Source organism: Hemiscyllium ocellatum, chromosome 2, assembly GCF_020745735.1.
Source record: "Hemiscyllium ocellatum isolate sHemOce1 chromosome 2, sHemOce1.pat.X.cur, whole genome shotgun sequence".
Classification (NCBI taxonomy): domain Eukaryota; kingdom Metazoa; phylum Chordata; class Chondrichthyes; order Orectolobiformes; family Hemiscylliidae; genus Hemiscyllium; species Hemiscyllium ocellatum.
The window spans coordinates 134,939,845-134,958,581 of record NC_083402.1 but is presented as its reverse complement, the minus strand read 5'-3'; the positions used below and the strand labels follow the sequence as shown (position 1 = coordinate 134,958,581).

The 18,737-nt window shown below is 40.1% G+C and overlaps 1 protein-coding gene across 1 annotated transcript in view; it reads right to left on the bottom strand.

The window, feature by feature from the left end:
* Positions 1-18,737, bottom strand: part of LOC132825291 (tetratricopeptide repeat protein 39B) — a 111,085-nt gene that overhangs the window by 27,988 nt on the left and 64,360 nt on the right. The window contains exons 5-9 of the mRNA XM_060840398.1: positions 9,699-9,775; positions 7,549-7,616; positions 3,513-3,577; positions 1,363-1,465; positions 1,182-1,247 (exon numbers count right to left, since the gene is read on the bottom strand). Coding sequence (XP_060696381.1) covers positions 1,182-1,247; positions 1,363-1,465; positions 3,513-3,577; positions 7,549-7,616; positions 9,699-9,775 — 379 coding nt within the window. The remainder of the gene's footprint in view (positions 1-1,181; positions 1,248-1,362; positions 1,466-3,512; positions 3,578-7,548; positions 7,617-9,698; positions 9,776-18,737) is intronic.

The window sequence follows — 18,737 nt, the reverse complement described above, 5'->3', positions numbered from 1 at the left end:
TTGCCCACAAGTTAAAACACCCATCTCATGAAGCAATGCTAGAACTAGGCAGGCTAGTTCTACAACTAGTCTGACAACAGACTTCCTAACTCCAGGGGACCGCAAGAGACCAGCCCACCTGATGGCAGGTTTAACCTGAGGTTGCAAAGAAGGTGAACACTTGGAGAATGTGGATCCAGGGCAATAAAGGTTTCTCAGGTAAATGGGACTAGATTAGTTTAGGATATTGGGTTGGTATGGCTGAGCTGGACAAAAGGGTCTGTTTCCATGCTATCCATCTCTATGACCTCCTGTACAGCACATTAATCCTAGGTGCTTTAAATGCTATCTTTGCACACAATTGTATTACGCTCAACCCACCCTGACCCAAGGTTCCACCTCAAGTCTCAACCTGAAGCACGTAATTAAGTATCAATTCCTCAGAAAATCTGGCACAATATTGATGTTGCGCCCGAAAAGGATATTATCGACCAATGACAAAATGGTTATCAGTTGAAATTTGAACACTGAAAATAATAAATGCTGGGGATAACAGCGGGTCAGACAGCATTCATGTGGAGAGAGCAAGCTAACATTTCGAGTCTAGATGACTCTTCATCAGAGCTGAAGTCAAGTGGGTGGCACGGTGGCACAGCAGTTAGCACTGCTGCCTCCCAGCACCAGAGACCCAGGTTCAATTCCCGCCTCAGGAATGTGGAGTTTGCACATTCTCCCAGTGTCTGCGTGGGTTTCCTCCAGGTACTCCGGTTTCCTCCCACAGTCCAAAAATGTGTAAGTTAGGTGAATTGGCCATGCTAAATTGCCCATAGTGTTAGGTGAAGGGGTAAGTGTAGGGGAATGGGTCTGGTTGGGTTGCTCTTCGGAGGGTCGGTGTGGACTTGCTGGGCCTCTCTCCCACAGGGCATCTGCCACCATAGACCTTTCTTCTCACTAGGACACCATTAGGTGGTGTGTTATTACTTCCACACTGTGAGTAATCTAATCTAAATTTGAGCACTACTGCAGTTTGCCAGTAGATGGTGATATCATAAGTGATGCTGCTTTCATTTCCAGCAGGTGGGGCAAAGTGTGTGTTCAAATCACAGTTCCATTTTAAGATACTATGGGAAAGCAGGGCTGAATCTTCGGGCTGCAAGTCAGAGAACATTTTTTTTCACACAGAAATGCTTATTAACACGTACCCGATTTCCCGAAAATCCAATAAATTCAAGAAGACGAAGAATTCTCAAAGGTAGCAGAGACAGCATCTGTGTGGGAAAGGTGAAAAAAAATGAGCAAAACATTCAAGTAACAAACATGCAATACAAAAACATTTTCCAACTAAAAGAATGGCAATTCCTATGTAATGTGGGCACAATATACCAGATTAAAAGCTCCAATTCCTAGCTTGACTCCTCCTTCAAATTGGCAGTAGACTTCAGTTTTGACCCGGTCCTGTGTCATCTGTACAATTTGTTGGCATTCTCTTAACAAAAAGATCAAATATTTAGCAACAATAAATAAAATCTTAAGCAAATAACCTCTACGCAAGAGCCCAAAATACAGACCCACCCTGCCACCAACTAAAACTGTGGCACAGTTCAATGCAAATTAGACTTGCAAACATACATCAATTAATACACTCCTACAATCCTCAGTATAAGGTTCACTCATGATTAACAATCCTTACCAAAAAGGGAAGCTGTAAAGGAAAGTGCTTTCAATATGGCTTCCATTCTTTCTGAAAACATCCTGACCTTCCATGTGGTAAGAGATTCTCTCACGCAAAAACAGAAACTGCTGAAGAAACTCAGGGATCTGTGGTCAAAAAGGCAGAGCTAGCATTTTGAGTCCATGGCCCTTCTTCAGAATAGGTTGTAACTAGGAAAAGGTGGTAAGTTATCCTGATGGCAGTGGATGTTGGGAGCAATGAGCAGATAGGTGAAATAGTTGGAAATGGCGCCTACAGACAGAGACTGAGACAGAGACAAAGATGAGGGAGAGAGAGAGGGAGAAGGGGAGAGAGAGAGAGAGAGAAAGAAAGATAGGCAGACAAAGGAATGGTTGATGGTAAGCCAGGAAAGAAGAAAAGCTGATAATGGGGACAATAAGTGAGTGAAATATTAGTCGGCTGTACTGAAAGCAGCCCATGTCATGTCAGGGCCTGTGGTGTGGGGGAGGGGCAAGGAAATGGAAGATGGTTCATGCTCTAAAATTGTGGAACTCAATGTTGAGTCCTGAAAGCTGCAGGGTCCCCAAGCGGGAGATGAGATGCTGTTATTTTGTTTTAGCCACTGGAGCACTGCAGCAGGCTCTGGACAGAGATGTTAGCCAGAATATACAGCGGTGAGCTGAAGTGGCAGGCAACGGGAAGCTTCAGGTCATTTTTACAGACAGAACGTAGGTGTTCTGTAAAGGGGTTGCCCAATCTGCATTTCATCTCCCTAATGTAGACACCTGATTTCAATCATCTCCCTCTCTCCCACAGGACATCTGCCACCATAGACCTTCCTTCTCACTAGGACAACCTTAGGTGATGTGTTATAAATGCATCAGGGATCAGTTCATTGGAAGTTGGGAGCTAACATGAGTTTCCTAGATAGATCAAAGACCTAGGTATCATCTGGATACTGCCATAAGTCCCTGCTTCAGCAACAGACTGATGCTCAATAACAGCCAATCATAAGCCAAGAACAAGAGATTTGAGTTTGAAATGGACCATTTTATTCAGTGATACAATTGATTCATGATAAATAATTCACCACTTCTCAAATTAACCTACTTTTGGAAGTAGGCTGCCCATGTTGTTGGGGGCAGGGCAGAAGGCTGACGAGTTTGTTAGCAAAACTCCAAAACACTTCACTGTGCCTGTAGTCAGATACAACTCTCAGAATAGCAGCAAAGATATAATGTCGAGAAGTAACATTACACTTAAATAACAACAATCTACCAAAAAGAAAATACATTTAAAACAGGAACAGGAGAGTACCCAGATTAAACTAACTAACCCTGAAACAGGCATGGGGTTTGTGGTATGCAATTAACCTAGATGTGCTCATTGCAATTTGGTGGAACAGTAAATTCATACTACCTGCTGTTGTAAATTATTGCAATTGTGTAAGTGGATACTATTGCAATGAACACTGTCAACTGGATAACACAACACTGAACAGTTTGATTTCATGAAGATTTGCACTTATGTTATCACATCTCAAGTAATTCACCTACTGTGAATTATTGGAGGTGCAGTGTTCAAGCAACAGGGCCATCAAAGTCCCTCCATGTCAAATACCCTCCATTATGTCCCCCACCTGTCAGCCAGGAAAGTACCTATCTATGGTAGCTGGAACATCAGGAGAGATGCAACCAAAGCACCAAGAAATTATGCGAGATTTTGCTTCGCCTAGTAAGTCCAGCCTTCTCATATGAAGGCTCATACAGTCTCTGCACCAATGGATGACTCACTGCAAAACGTGCATTAAAAAACGTTTCAATCGGAATTCTTAAGAGTTAGAGAGGAAAGAAGCATTTACCTATAAATGTTGTAACTTGTTCGTATTTTGATTCCTCCTTTAATAAAATTAATCATATTTTCATCCTAGAAAAATAAGATTTGCATTTAGGCCTTTTATGTCCTCTGTGCCTCTCAAAATGCCTCACGGTCAATTAAGTAATTTCTAATTGTTGTAACATTGGCAACTTTTTTTTTTAGATTGCTTACAATGTGGAAACAGGCCCTTCGGCCCAACAAGTCCACACCGACCCGCCGAAGCGAAACCCATCCATACCCCTACATTTACCCCTTACCTAACACTGCGGGCAATTTAGCGTGGCCAATTCACCTGACTCGCACATCTCTGGACTGTGGGAGGAAACCGGAGTACCCGGAGGAAACCCACACAGACACGGGGAGAATGTGCAAACTCCACACAGTCAGTTGCCTGAGTTGGGAATTGAACCCGGGTCTCTGGTGCTGTGAGGCAGCAGTGCTAACCACTGTGCCACCATGCCGCCCTCTGCAAACAATTTGCACACGGCCAAGTTTCACAAACAGAAACGACCAGATAACCTTTTTATTCTTACTTTTGTAAGTAGAAAAGATAACTTTCCTCTTAAAAGGTGGAGTATAGGTTGTCAGATGTAACCTGCTTTTGGTGCCACCCATCAAGGCTGACATCATGCATGAACCTTGCGCACATCAACAGCTATTTGACAGTAAGATGAAGTTCACAGCCAAATATAATCCTGCCACAATCCAAAATCCACACATTGAATTTTTTTCATTCACTCATGGGACATGGGTGTCACTGGCTGAGCCAGAATTTTTTGCCTGGCCCTAGTTGATTACACATTTATTAAGGGGCAGAATTCCTGACTTATCTTTGCTAACTCTGACTTAGATCAAGTATAGCACCCACAGTGCTGTGCAGAGCAAATACAGACTGGAGTTGAAAATTGAATTTTTCCCTCATTCCATTCAGATTGTTATGGGGAGAATTGGAGTTGAGGAGGGCAGGGAGGAAAGGAAAGAGATCCGATTCACCAGCTTAGAATAAAACTAGCAGCATCAATCAGTATTCTGCATAGATTGAATATAAATCAATTTCCAATAAAATACTTTGAGCCATGAAATCTTTTCTCTGAAGCTAGAATTTTAAGCAAACGTAACATTTCAGGATAAACATGGAAAGAGTGAGGGGGAGCCATGGATCTAATTTACAATGTAAATCAGTTAATATCTCCCACATAACTAAGCTATTAGAAAGACTACAGTTAGCTCCAGAAGATTTTATATCCGACAGATGCACATCATTCTTCCTCCTTATTTTCAAAGACCAAGTCATTAAAAAAAAACTGCAGTCAAAAAGTAGATTTTAAGTACCACATAAATTTATTTTTTATTGCTGGCTAAATCAGAAAACATTGATTGAACATTAGGAGAAAGTGAGGACTGCAGATGCTGGAGATCAGAGCTGAAAAATGTGTTGCTGGAAAAGCGCAGCAGGTCAGGCAGCATCCAAGGAGCAGGAGAATCGACATTTCTGGCATTCTTGCCTGAAACGTCGATTCTCCTGCTCCTTGGATGCTGCCTGACCTGCTGCGCTTTTCCAGCAACACATTAATTGAACATTATCACAGTAATATCACTGAAAACTTTATTCCTTAATGTGCAATTTGTCTCCTTTACGCCTGATCCAATAACTTTGTTTACATGTGGAAGACGTCAGTAATTGTTATTTTCTTCACCTCCATTTCACGAGGCAAGACCATGTTTGGACATGTTTACTTTTGACATTAAAAAACACCACTATATGCTATAATGTACAAATAAATCTTGTCTAAAATTATAATTTTATTGAAGTTGTTGGAATTAATGTGTTTGTGTTGGAAATATGAGGAGATCACATTTCTGCAAAGTTATTGAAAGGCTTGGAAAAATCCCACACCTGAAACATGCTCATGTTAACAGCTCCACTACGGCTTCAGCCATGATGTTCAGCAGAAATATATGCTGACAGAGGCTATATCACTAGCCACTCCAACACTAATAGGCAGCAGTAAATTATGCAATGTTTACTGATCACTAACATTTCATTCATGCGTGATAAAAGTTGTTTGTTACAGCAATATGTCAGGTAGATTTTCCTTTTGCATTTGCAAGAGTCCAAATGAGTTAGTTAACCAAGTAATATGGCCAATATGTAACAGTGTAGACAGGCAAGAGGTTAGAAGAACACAGCAAGCCAGGCAGCATCAGAAGGGGGAGTTACGAGGATATGGCATAGCAGGTTAGGCAGCATCTCAGGAATAGAGAATTCGACGTTTCGAGCATAGGGTCCTGATGAAGGGCTTATGCTCGAAACGTCGAATTCTCTATTCCTGAGATGCTGCCTAACCTGCTGTGCTTTGACCAGCAACACATTTGCAGCTGTGATCTCCAGCATCTGCAGACCTCATTTTTTATTACGAGGATATTGCCTGGTATGGAAGGTGCTAGCTATGAAGAGAGGTTGAGTTGGTTAGGTTTATTTTCACTAGAAATAAGGAGATTGAGGGGGGACCTGATTGAGGTTTATAAAATCATGAAGGATATAGGCAGGGTGGATAGAGATGGGCTTTTTCCCAGGGTGAAGGACTCAATCATGAGAGGTCATGCTTTCAAGGTGAGAGGTGGAAAGTTTAAGGGGGATGCACGCGGCAAGTACTTCACACAGTGGGTGGTGGGCGTTTGGAACGTGTTGCCAGCAGAGGTGGTAGAGACAGGCACGGTAGATTCATTTAAGATGTGTGAGTAGGTGCATGAGTAGGCGGGGAGCAGAGGGATATAAATGCATAGGAATTGACCAACAGGTTTAGACAGTACATTTGGATAGGCTTGAAGGGCCGAAAGGCCTGTTCCTGGGCTGTAAATTTTCTTTGTTCTTTGTTCTTTCTCCACCTCCAGATACAGCCTGGCTTGCTGTGTTCTAATAGCCTCCTGCCTGTCTATTTTGGATTCCAGCATGTGCAGTTTTTTTGTCTCAATACATAACAGTGTGGCATGCCTTATAGTTCAGTGGGCCTGAACTCTAATCCCTGATTACTACTTGTACACCAATACCATTCAAGGAAATGAATATGGCACCATTATCCAGTTTGGCCTCCAGGGGAGTTCAGTCTCATATAACGTGGCTGAATTTTAATATACTCAGGGAAATTTAAAAGTAGGTAACAAGTATGCGATGCTATCATCAATCACATCCCAATGACTATTTTATATTGTTAATTTTCAGTTTGTCTAAAGTTCACCAACCACACCCCTGAGCTAGAGACAGATAAACGTAGCATGTTATTTCCTCCACACTAGATGAATCATTTGATATAGATTTGAATAAAGAAGACAGTATATTTTTGATATAATGATGCACCTATATTTTAAAATTACATTTGAGAATTGGAGAATAGGAAGGGGTTGGAGGGATATGGGCTGGGTGCTGACAGGTGGGACTAGATTGGGTTGGGATACCTGGTCGGTGTGGACAAGTTAGACTGCTTCCATCCTATACATCTCTGTGACTCTATAAGTTAATAAATTAGAAAACTGATTTGATGTTGCAGTCAAGTTAACCCCACAATAAACTCAGATTTGACCAAAATACTTAAAAGGCATTTTCCCCAGTCCAGACCAATTTAGCTGATCTGAACAGATTGTTAATGCATTGCACTATTGAGGTAGGGTACAGAACATCAGCCAGCATGTCCCATGAGAAACTGGGATTGTTGCTGAACAGCCTGACACATTTGTCGTGTCTTTACCCAAATGAAGGATGGCCACATGCCTAAAGGAGAGGGCAATGCTCAGATGGTCGTAAAGAGACACTTGAGCAGTTTCAGGAGAGACAAAGCAAATAGGTTATTTTGCAAACCATTCACTTTGTCTTCCCCAAGTCTAATATCCTTAATTTCAGTGACGGATTGTTTACAATTCATAAACTGCCATGCTTGTTTAAATGACCAATGATGTTTAATGGTTAATTGCTTGCTACATCAATAAAAACAACCATGTTCAAAGCAGAAGTAGTTTCTTACCTGGACTAATGTCAAAGCTGCCTTCTGAAGCAGGCATTCTGCGTAGCACATCTCCGCATGCATCTCCTCTGATAGAGGACAATATATTCAGGATTGTTGCAATTAAAATGCAGGTTTAAAACAGTATTTAGATCAGAAATGAGAGAGATAAAGGGGGGCAAATCATACTTCTGACTGCTCAGTGTCGAGATTGTGCATTTCAACAAATCTTATGAAAGAAGTACTTTACAACAATTACTGACGTAATAGCAAAGACATCAGGTGGCAGGTCCTGAGGATGTGAGGTATTTTACTGGTTTTATGTCAGATGCAGTTATGAGGCAAATTTGCTGCTTTCCCAGGGAACACCACAGTAAAATTTAAAACATGGATTTTAACCTGATGCTAACAACAAGCTGGGAGGCAGGTGGAGGTGGAGCCAGCCGAACAGTCAACACAGCAAAATGTCAGGAATGTGGGTGACGGTGTTCACATCATTTTCCCGATTATGTCATTTTTATCAGTGATAGGGAATGTGGCAGGCAGCTCACCCACTCAGAGGCCAACTGAGTAACTTAAGCACCCAGCTATGAGTTATGATTGCCTCATGCAGTGGTCTGCATGAGGAGGAGGGAGGTTTCTGTTTGAGTAACACTTGGCCAGAAAGAAGGAAAGGAGCCTCAGCCCCAATGCAACATCCTCTAGTACCCACCAATTTTGTAGCACCACCAGTCTTCAACAACATGACCCACCAGTTTGCTTCTTAAAGCCTGCCTCACTTGCCATGGTTGTCTCACAGCCCTTTCACCCAGTTGGGAGGCACATTCTTTCTTTGGTATCCTCCCCTTCCAGTAGGTGGCACCACTTCTGGCAGCACTGTGGAGACTATTGAACAGCTGGCCCTGTGACTGGCCACCTATTTCTGGGACGTGCAAGCATATTTTATCGGCATGGACGCTCTGGTAGTTATGCCACTAACAAGAGGAAGGTCCCAGCTCCCACCAAAGTTGGGTCACATTCCAAATGCCTTCCAAGCAGTCAATAGGAGTCCCTTCGCCCGAACAAAATTCAACACAGCAAAAGGAGAACAAACACTATCCTTAAACTGGGAAACATATTCATGCAGACATTTACAGATCTTCAGCGACTATTTACATACTCCTGAACTTAACTTAGTTTTGGAAATTATAGTTTATAATCTATTAACCATGATTAACATCACAGATATGTGTGAAATGAGTGAAATCATACATATTTCAAATTTATTCATATCATACAAGTAAGCATAACTATGATTTCATTGGTTAATGTGATTTTCTAGCATTAACTTAATTGCTTTGAATCGGATTTTTTCCTGAAATTTTTGTTGTTGGTTAGATCAACTCAAATCTCTACTTTTGAGAGTTAAACTGGTTGAAATTTGTTCTCAGCGACTGAAGTCCACTTTGTTTCCCTGCTGACCTTACTCAACTCCTTCCTTCTACCTTCCTCCACCTACTTTGTCTCTACTTCCCCACATCCATTCCTCTTCATTTTCTTCTTAATTCCCTTCCCTTATTCCATTAATTCCACCTCACTATTTTTATTTTGATCCCCCTCAGGATTGGTTGGTTGGTCCTCCCTTCCTCCCTCTTCTTTTCTCTCTCTTCCTCTCTCCTGTTGTCCAAACAGTTCTATTGCTCTCCATTCAGATACAGGCTGCCCCTAACAGAAAATACAGTACCTTCATTCAAATACTCATTACATTTGCATAATTGTCTTCATGTACTCTTCTTCAATCATGTCTTTTATAAGATTAGATTAGATTACTTACAGTGTGGAAACAGGCCTTTGGCCCAACAAGTCCACTCCGACCTGCCGAAGTGCAACCCACCCATTCCCCTACATTTACCCCTTTGCCTAACACTACGGGCAATTTAGCATGGCCAAGTCACCTAACCTTTCCCTTTCACCACAATTTTTTTTAAATTATGTAACTTCATTAGTCATCGACCACATTTAATAACTATCTCTCCACATATTTTTGACACTGTTATTCATTCTCACTTATTCAAATCTTCAATACATTTTACCCAAACTACTTACACTTCTTTACACATTGTACTCCTAGTCTCTAAGCTACTATATCACCTGTGTAGCTTTAACATATTTAAATCAAAGTTTTACTATACCTTCTGTCAGTTGATCAGACCCTTGTTTTGAAACTAAATGTGACAATGACTCCACAACCGAATTCTTCTTTCGAAACCTGGACAAAACAGTTTTTCAAAAGCCTATTGAAAGGTTTGATGTAGCAATAGTCTTCAGTTAAACAAGTATCATTCTATGAAGGAATCCCATTATTTTATATTGTTTTCATTAAGAATAAGTACTTTTTAAAGTTCAATATGTAATGTTTTCCACATGTTTACTTCCAGAATCAAAAACAGTTTCAGACATGCACAATTGCCTTTCCAAAATCTAATTATCTCCCATTCCCAGTTGTCATCAGAGAACTGACACAGTGGCCTTCCTGAGCTGCTCCAGTTTGTGTAGCTCGGTTATTCTCCCATAATTATTAGAAAGGATATTCCAGGTCTCTAACCTCTAACAAAGAAGAGCAGACAGCAACATGTGTCTAAGTCAGGGTGGTGTGTCCCTTGGTGGTAGGGTGGGGTCCTTTCTTTCTAGACAGATTACTGATTTGGGAGTACCATCCATGATCAGAATCTGGAACATAGACAAGAACGTGTTCCTGTCAGTTGCTGGATCCCAATCAGAGGTCAGGTGCTTATTCCCTACTTACATTTTCCTCCAAAGACCATCATACTCCAAGGACTCTCATTAATAAACCACATGCCCTATACTTGACTAGCTTTGGAGAATTAATTCAAGCTGCATCTCCATTTCCTTTTTTCTTCAGATGTAAGCAACACAGATCTATGTATTGCTCATCCTTAGCTGCCTATGTATATTGAACTGAAGTCATATATGGAGGAAACTAGACGGGAGTAACAAATTTCTTCCTGGAAACAATGATGAACAAGTTGGGTATTTAAATGACAACTTCAATGCTAGTCTACTTTTTCTCATAAAACCCCCATTCACCATGCGGAGAGTTGAACACCTGACTTCTGAATCAAACACCAATACTAATAACAACTATGCTACCATTTTCACAGTATTTGTTCATCTAGGAAACATGTATGGTGAGACATAGTGAGTTTGCAGCCTGCTTAGTGCTTCTGTAATGTATCGTGAAGCAAGAGAAGAGACAAAGCAATCACCCTTGATATTCCCCTAATTTACTCTGGTCCAAGAGGTTTGATCTGGCTGACCACAATTCTTATCCCATGATTGGGTTTGGAAATCCACTGCTTGAGAAAATTCCAGTCATGAACCACTGTCATAAACAGTGAAGACTTGGAACAGTGACTCTATAAAGACAACCTTTCCTTACTCTAAGGAAAACATATTAAAACTGTGAAAAAAAACCTTGCCATATCCTGCAGTGTTACACCACACAATAATTCAAGTAGATTTATTATAATTTCATGAAGTGATAATTAGCAACTAATGAAATCATCAAATGTTTTTAAATAGACAGGCCCTCGTGGATGCTTCAAGATACAAGACTGAATTAGAATATCAAGGAAAATAATTTCAATCTTTTGCTAATTAGAAGGATGTTCATCGCCAGTATTTGTCAAATAAAAAATGTTAAAAGAACAGCATGCTGGGAGATCAGAACTTCAAATCAATTTGAGACTGAACCCATAGAGGGTTGACTGAGCAGCTAGACATCAATCAATATTGATCTCAGACCTCCTCGCAGCAGTAAGTATGAAAGTTTATAACACGTACACACTCTTGGAAGAGTTGAGGTGATGTTGTGATGGTCTACAGGTAAATTAAATGAGGAAGTGGAAGCAGACAGGTGAAGTTAGAGTTCACTGGCACAAACCTCAGGCTTTAAACATCAGGGGTAGGTGAGAATGTGGATTTGAGATTACAATGAGATCAGCTCATATCTAATCGAATGGAGAAACAGGCTGGAAAGGCTGAATGTGACTTACTCCTATTTTTTGTTTGTATGTTTAAAGTCCTCCAGATTTTGCAAAAGGGAAGTTGGCAAGAGCTTTTCTATTCTTATGAATTGTAGAGGAGCAATTTCATCAGAATGAACTTGTAAACTTGAGGCAGCAAACAAATAATGGGAATTGAGTAGAATACAGGGTTATTACCACCCTTCCTGCCTCTCCTGGCATGTGATCACCCTTTCCACTTGTTCCAAATCTTGAAATTATCTACGGATTTCCATCCCTCCCATACCCCACTCTTTATACAAGGTAGCACCATTGCATGTTGGCAATATGGCTATCTTTTTCGAGCCAATCAACAGTCAGATGCTGTGACATTACTGTTACTGATGGCTGCTGTAAATCTGTTGTACTGCTCTCAAAATAGCCCTGGCATTTTCCAAAGCACTGAGTAAAACATAGGAATTGAAGTCAATAAATCAGCTCCAAACCTGTTCTGCCACCATTGTTGAACTTTGCCTCAACTTTATTTACCTACCTTTATTTAATCCTAATATTATTGATCTCCATCTGAAAATCCTCAATTGAGCTAGCATTCTTAAGCTTCTGGGAGGCAGAGAGCTCCAAGTTTTCATTGCACACTGTGAAAAGTGCTTTCCTGATTTCACTCTTGAAGGGCTTGTTTTTGATTTTAGGATTATACACCCTTGTGAAAGCCTAATGAAGTCTACTAAGTTCTCCATAGGCCTAGCAGAGCACAGGGCTGCTCTTGCATTAGACAGGGATGACTGATGGTGGTTTAACCTGAAGGTCACCACACCTCAGCTGACAGACAGATTGAGAAGGAGAGTCCTTCTTGGAAAGCCTAATATAATCAACCAATAAGAGTTTAGGATTTGTAAGGCTATTCCCAGGAAATTTCTTCAGACTTGGGAGATTTATGGAATATTTTATAACAGTAGCGTCAAAGAAAAGAGTATTTCTAGAAATAAAAACTGACCACTTTTTTTGCATTATCATCTAGATACATCATAAAGTCACAGAATAAGCAGTTTGCACAGTCTAGTTGTTTGTCCTGCCAGATAGGTTCAATACCTTACAATGAATATAGCATAGCATTTAGTTTATTTCGTGGCAATTCCTTCCTGAAAATTTAACAAATACATGACACAAGGAGAGAGATCAGAATAAAGAGATTAGAATAACCAGGAGTATACTTTTAAAAAAGGCACATTAGTATAAGAACGAAATCTTTAAAGCAAGTCAAAAGTCAAAGGATGTCCAAAATAAGTGGGATAAAGACGATCATATTCAAGAGAATAATGGAATGACACACATTCTTGAGAACTCTGCACACGTTTTTTTTGGGGGGGGCGGTGACGTGTTAGGATAACGTGGGAGAATGTCAAGGAGCCATTAACTGATAAATGCAAAACACACAATGGTATATATTTTAATCCATTCTCAGGGCTAGGGCATTGTTGCAAAGGTTGATATTTATTGTTTAACTACTGTTGTTTTAAACCCTATTGTCCTGAGATGGTTTTGATGGGTCTTCATGTTGAACAGCTGCAATCTGCATGATGGGTGTTTCAACAATAATACAAGTTAAGAAGTTCTGTAACTGGGATCCAGGAGCAATGAAGAAACCATTATAGACGTTAAAATCAGTGATGTGTGTTAAAATACAGAAAGTGCTACACTAATAGCAACAGAAAAGGTGTCACAATCGACATTCACGGTTTGAGGGTAGAAATGTAAATGGAAGGATAGCTAAAGGACAGAACACAGAACAGGAATACTTCACACACTTACAAAATCTGCCTAAAGGCATGTCCATGGATGTGCTGGAAAATCTTTCTTTTTAAAAATAATAATTTTGAAATGGGATTGAAGGAATTATCAAAATTTGCTGCTAATGCCACATTAAAGAGAATGGCAAAGCATAAGAAGGAATGTAGAAAGGCACAGGTCAATGGGTTGGCAGATTATAGATTGATGCAGATAAACATGAAACAGTACAAAGAGAGTAGAAAATAAAGCATTGAGAGGTGATCTACATGGTAAACGTTTCAACTGAGCGGATGAAAATAAAGATCTAAAATAAATATACATTGGTCTTAACAGAAGTGCAGATAGGAAATATGCACTGGAATTCTAATATGTACAGACATTAAGTACAAAGAATATCCTCTACTAGAGATTAGCGAAGCAATAATTGAAGTGCAATCTGCAAATTGAGCATTGGGTTAAATAAAAGATGATTGTCAATGATGAAATTACAGATTTGTTAGAGTTAAGAGGCTATTCGGCTGTTCATGCCTGCACTGGTTCTAATGACACCAGACAGTTACAATGTGGAATTAAGATTATAACAATCACGGTGTCAGGTCACCTGCACCAATGGTGAAATTTCTATCAGTTTCACCATTCTTTATACAGCTAGCCCTTTATCTGTAGTCCTTTATATAAAAATATAGCAACTTACTTTAAGCTTCAACCTTTAACATGCAACTGTTTCCCAAATTAGTCTAATCATTACCAGAGAAGCTTTCATTTAAAATGTACACGAATTTTATAACAATCTGCAAGTGGCTAGGTACTTTGCATGCTAAATATCACAATTAACATTGTGAAAAAAGAACATTTAAAATGATTTATGTTTTAGCTTCATTTTTATTTTGTCTAGCTTTGATATATCTTGCCAGAGTAAACTAAGAATCCATAACACCAATGCCTCAAATGATAACGACTGTGGACGGATGAGGCAGCCAGAAACTTAGATAGCGTGACAAAAACTGAATTATTCAGTAGAATGCATGCGCTATAATTTCAAAGGTGATCAGGTGCTCTAAGTAGGAGCACCAAACTGAAAATTGGTCTTAGCAAAGATTCCTTTCATTTGAGTTCTGTATAAAAGTGGTTAAGACTCTATGACTAGGTGGAATGGCCCTTAACATAATCTTATGCTTCTTCCCTGCATGGCTGTAGCAGTCTGGATTCAATTTCCACATCATTAGGCTGTTAAACTGCTTTGTCAATACTGTCTTGCCTAGCAAATGAGTAAATCTCAAAACTATTGAAATGGTTCTTTCGGGAAGCACACTCGGTTTAAAATTCTGAGCCAAATCAAATATATCTGATTGACAATAAAGTCCAGAGCTTTACTAACTCAAAACCAAAATCAAACACACAAATGAAAATGAGAGCTATTTTTCAATGAGGATCATCTTCATGAAGTGGCAAAGTATTATGTCCAGCATTAAAAGTATCTACAAAAATACTGTATAGTCTGATCAAAATGCAATATTTTATATGACAAATGAATACTGTAGACTCCACTGCCTCCAACAAAATTCCTCATGAAAGACTATCTTTGTTTGCACTAATTTTAGTACAAAGAAAGCAACACCACTGTTATCTTTAGTACATCGTTTCGTTGACCTTGGGGTATTGTTGAGAGTCAGACTACTAATGGACTTTATGAACTTTCTCCATCTGAGGCTTATTGGATCTTGATCATAAAATGTCTGAACAATAAAAAGTAATGAATGCTGCTGTGCAAATGTGACAAAAACTGTGGGAAACTGAATGGTATGAGATTCACTGTCTGATTATCATATTTAAGTATTCCAACCCACCATCTGGGAACAGGCCAGTACCTCATCCACTTGCTTCAGTTAAAGCTGGAATTGCAAGGTTCATCATCCTGTGCCCAGCCCAAACCAAGTCCCCCAACATCCTGCCCCCCCCCCCTCCAACTTTGACATCTTTTAGATTAAAATTTCCCTCTTCTCCACTCCCTCCTGCTATAAACAATGGGTCGGGTGTGTGAGTTGATAGGCCAGACCAATAAGGCTGGAAGGTCACGGCCAGATTGGGAAACAAGGTTCTAGTTGGAAGTGCTTGTGAAAAGGCAAATTAATGTTGCACGGTTTGAAAGATTGGACAGTGCTCAAGATGAAGGAAGGTGAAGTCAATCAGTCAGTGAACATGGATTTTCAGAATAAAAGATTCAGGATTGAGAAGCTGAACAGTCTGTGGAATTAATGAAGAAATAAAATACTTTGAAATGTTCTTACCTTGATCTTGTGAAGCAGGAAAGCAAAAATAGAATTGAGAAAGAAAAATTGCTTTTTATTATTGGTTCCAGTTAAACGGATGCAAAAAGGAGATGCAGAGACAGAAATCAAAGACAAGTACAAAATGCTACTGAATGCATCTGTTAGACAATCAGCCAAAAGACACTTAGGAACGTGCTCATTTTTTTTTAAAAAACGCCTTAATTTTATTTATTTTCTCAACTTTGTCACAATTTGTCATTATTGCAGGTAACTTTGGTCATAGCCCCAAAAAGCAAGACTCTCAAGATAACGGTGTTACTTACAAAGCTAAAAGAAAGTCATTCCATCATGTTGTACTCTCATCTTGTGCCCTCCCTGCGCAGATTATGTTTTAAGGAAATATAAAGGAAAGAGGGCAAGGAGACACTCACACACACACTACAGACTGAATGGTCTTCTTCAGTGCTCCAAGACATATTACTGCTTGCACTCCCCAACTCACTTTTCCCATTTGTTCACCGTCTCCACAGAGCAACAATTTCCTCCTCCTTTAATCCAACACTATTATATCGAAAACTCCATCAACACAATAAAAACATTTCTGCAAATATTTTTTCAGAACTATGGTAGGATACTAGCAGTGAGGGACAATTTGAAGTAGAGGATGAGGAATAGAGTGATGCAAGAGGACAACACTTCCAATCAGGCTCCAGATATCACCCCAATGGCTAGCATCACCCCTCGGACTTCCAAATCAACCACATCTGCCCCCTCCCCCCATTATCTGCCTTGCAGACCCTGGCGAGTTTACTCCACTGAACTCTTTTCTGGGGTCTTGTTCATGGCTGTTGTTTCAGGGCCTGAGGCTATCCCTGTAGTGACCAATGATCCTGGGTGACCTGGTCTTCTGATTGGCTAGCAGTTCTTTGAGTAGATAAACTGCTTGACATTTAATCCTATTGGGATGCTCAGAAACACAGTTGCAATTGCTCACTCGGCCAGTGAAGGAGACCCCTGTCAGAGTTAGTAAATTCAACCCTACGTCTCTTCAAAATTTGATATAAACCTTCCATCCCAATTAATAAGTAAATATATTTCCATGATTTTGGTACCTTTCAGAAACCCACAACCACATTTGTCCTGTGCTCTTACAGTGGCAAATCTACAATCAAACTGGTGAAATATTCTGGGAACTATGCTGTTTTGGGCACACAAGAAACTCAAAGTTCAGTCAACATTTAGCTTATGTAGGGGGTGGGGTCACGTTGAAACATTCCTTCAGGTTAAAGGAAATTGTGTGAAGTATAACAAAGCAAATTATTGAGTGTGTTTGTGGTGGGCAGTGGCAAAGCAAAGTAGGACCTTGGCTTGCTCACTCTAGAGGTGTCCCCCATAAGACAGTGAGTAGGTAACACATCAGCCAGCTCCCTCACTCATAGTTACCCTCAGGCCCTTATAATGGCCAAAGAAGAGTCCAAGTGCACTTTCACCTCCATTAATTGGTGCATGGAGGAAACCCAAATGAAGAAGCCAGACGGGTTTCTCACCGACTCTGGTGCAAAGACGGAAAGAAGGGGGTTACCTCCTTTAGGCAACATCTGGATACCTCGCCAAGATATAGCCCATTTTTGTGCCTCTGCTTTCACCCACTGACCTCCAAAAGAGAGGAAAAGTTCCTGGCAATGCCAGGGCAGCAGCTTGTGCCTCATTCCTGGCAGTTCATTGGGATGGCCTCATACTGGGCAAAATTGTGTAAAAATTGAAACCTCTTAATTATTTGCTGGCAGTAATTCTCAATGCTCACATATCCCCAAGCAGAACATGTGCCACTGAAATCAGTCATGGAAAGTGATGGCTCCATTGCGCTATACCTGAAGTAATGACAGACACTCCTCTGCTATTGAAACTACCTCCTTTGCATCACTATCTGTCCTGTTGCTAGCTCCTCAGCAGTAGCCATTCTGTGAAGATAGCCAGTGGTTATTACCACAGGCCATACTGTCTATGCTTCCTGATTCTGGAACCCAGCCACTGTCTCTAATTGGACAAAGTTTGAGAAGATTGTTAATTGCTTATGTCCTACACAATCATTTTGGGAGGACAAAAATTATAGACACCAACTTCCAGTTGATATCAAGGCTTTGGAGAGAGTGCAGAAAAGATTTTCTACAATAACACTGGGGGCAAAGAACTGGAGATAAGCTGAGACAAACTGGGGTTGTTCTCCTTACCATGGCAATGTTAAGGTGAGATATACTGGAGTTTTCAAGAACTTGAACAGATTCAATATGTAAGTAAGGAACACTGTTTCCAGTGACAGATGGGCCAGTAAAGAAAGAAGACATAATGCTAAAATTGTAATTGACGAAAGTGCCACAAGGAAAAGAATGGTTTACAGGATGGGTTGTGATCTAGAATACATTACTTAAAAGAGAAGACTTAGCAATAAGTTGCAAAATGGAATTGGATAAATCCCTGGAAAGGGAGCACATTGTAAGACTAGGACAAAACCAAAAAACAGGAGTTGGACTAATTTTATAGCTCTTTTAAAGATCTGGCAGGGATATGATGGGCCAAATGGCCTCTTGCTGTGCTCTCGCATTCTAATCCAATTTATGCGGCCAAATGTATGGATGTCTAAATTTCAAAATGTTTGGAACAGGCACAGATTTGTACCTTGAGAAACAAAACTCATCCAGCCATGATAGTATACAGCATTAATCAGTTGTGGTTGATTTACCTAAAATGAGAAGCTGTAAAGTTAAAGATGGCCTTAACTAGCTGTCTAACCTTTTGGCTTTTAGGAATCAGATTTGCACTGAAAATTTCATTGATTTTTAACAATGCACTTTTTCTCTCATTGTCTCTTTGTAAGCCGTGTTCAGTCTGAAGTATCAGTTTGAATTTAACACTTGGGATTGATTTGAAGTAATAAGAGCAGGGTAATCTTATCAGTGTTCAAAGGTGCCTTCATACCAGGGAGCTTTCCTTTTAAGCATGGGTTTGTAATATTACTATTTTGGCTTTGGTTTCTTTAATGTTTCACAACTAAATGACAATGAGCATGATAATAACCCCTGAACGAAATTTTTATCAGCACGCATTTTGATTACCTCAAATATTACAG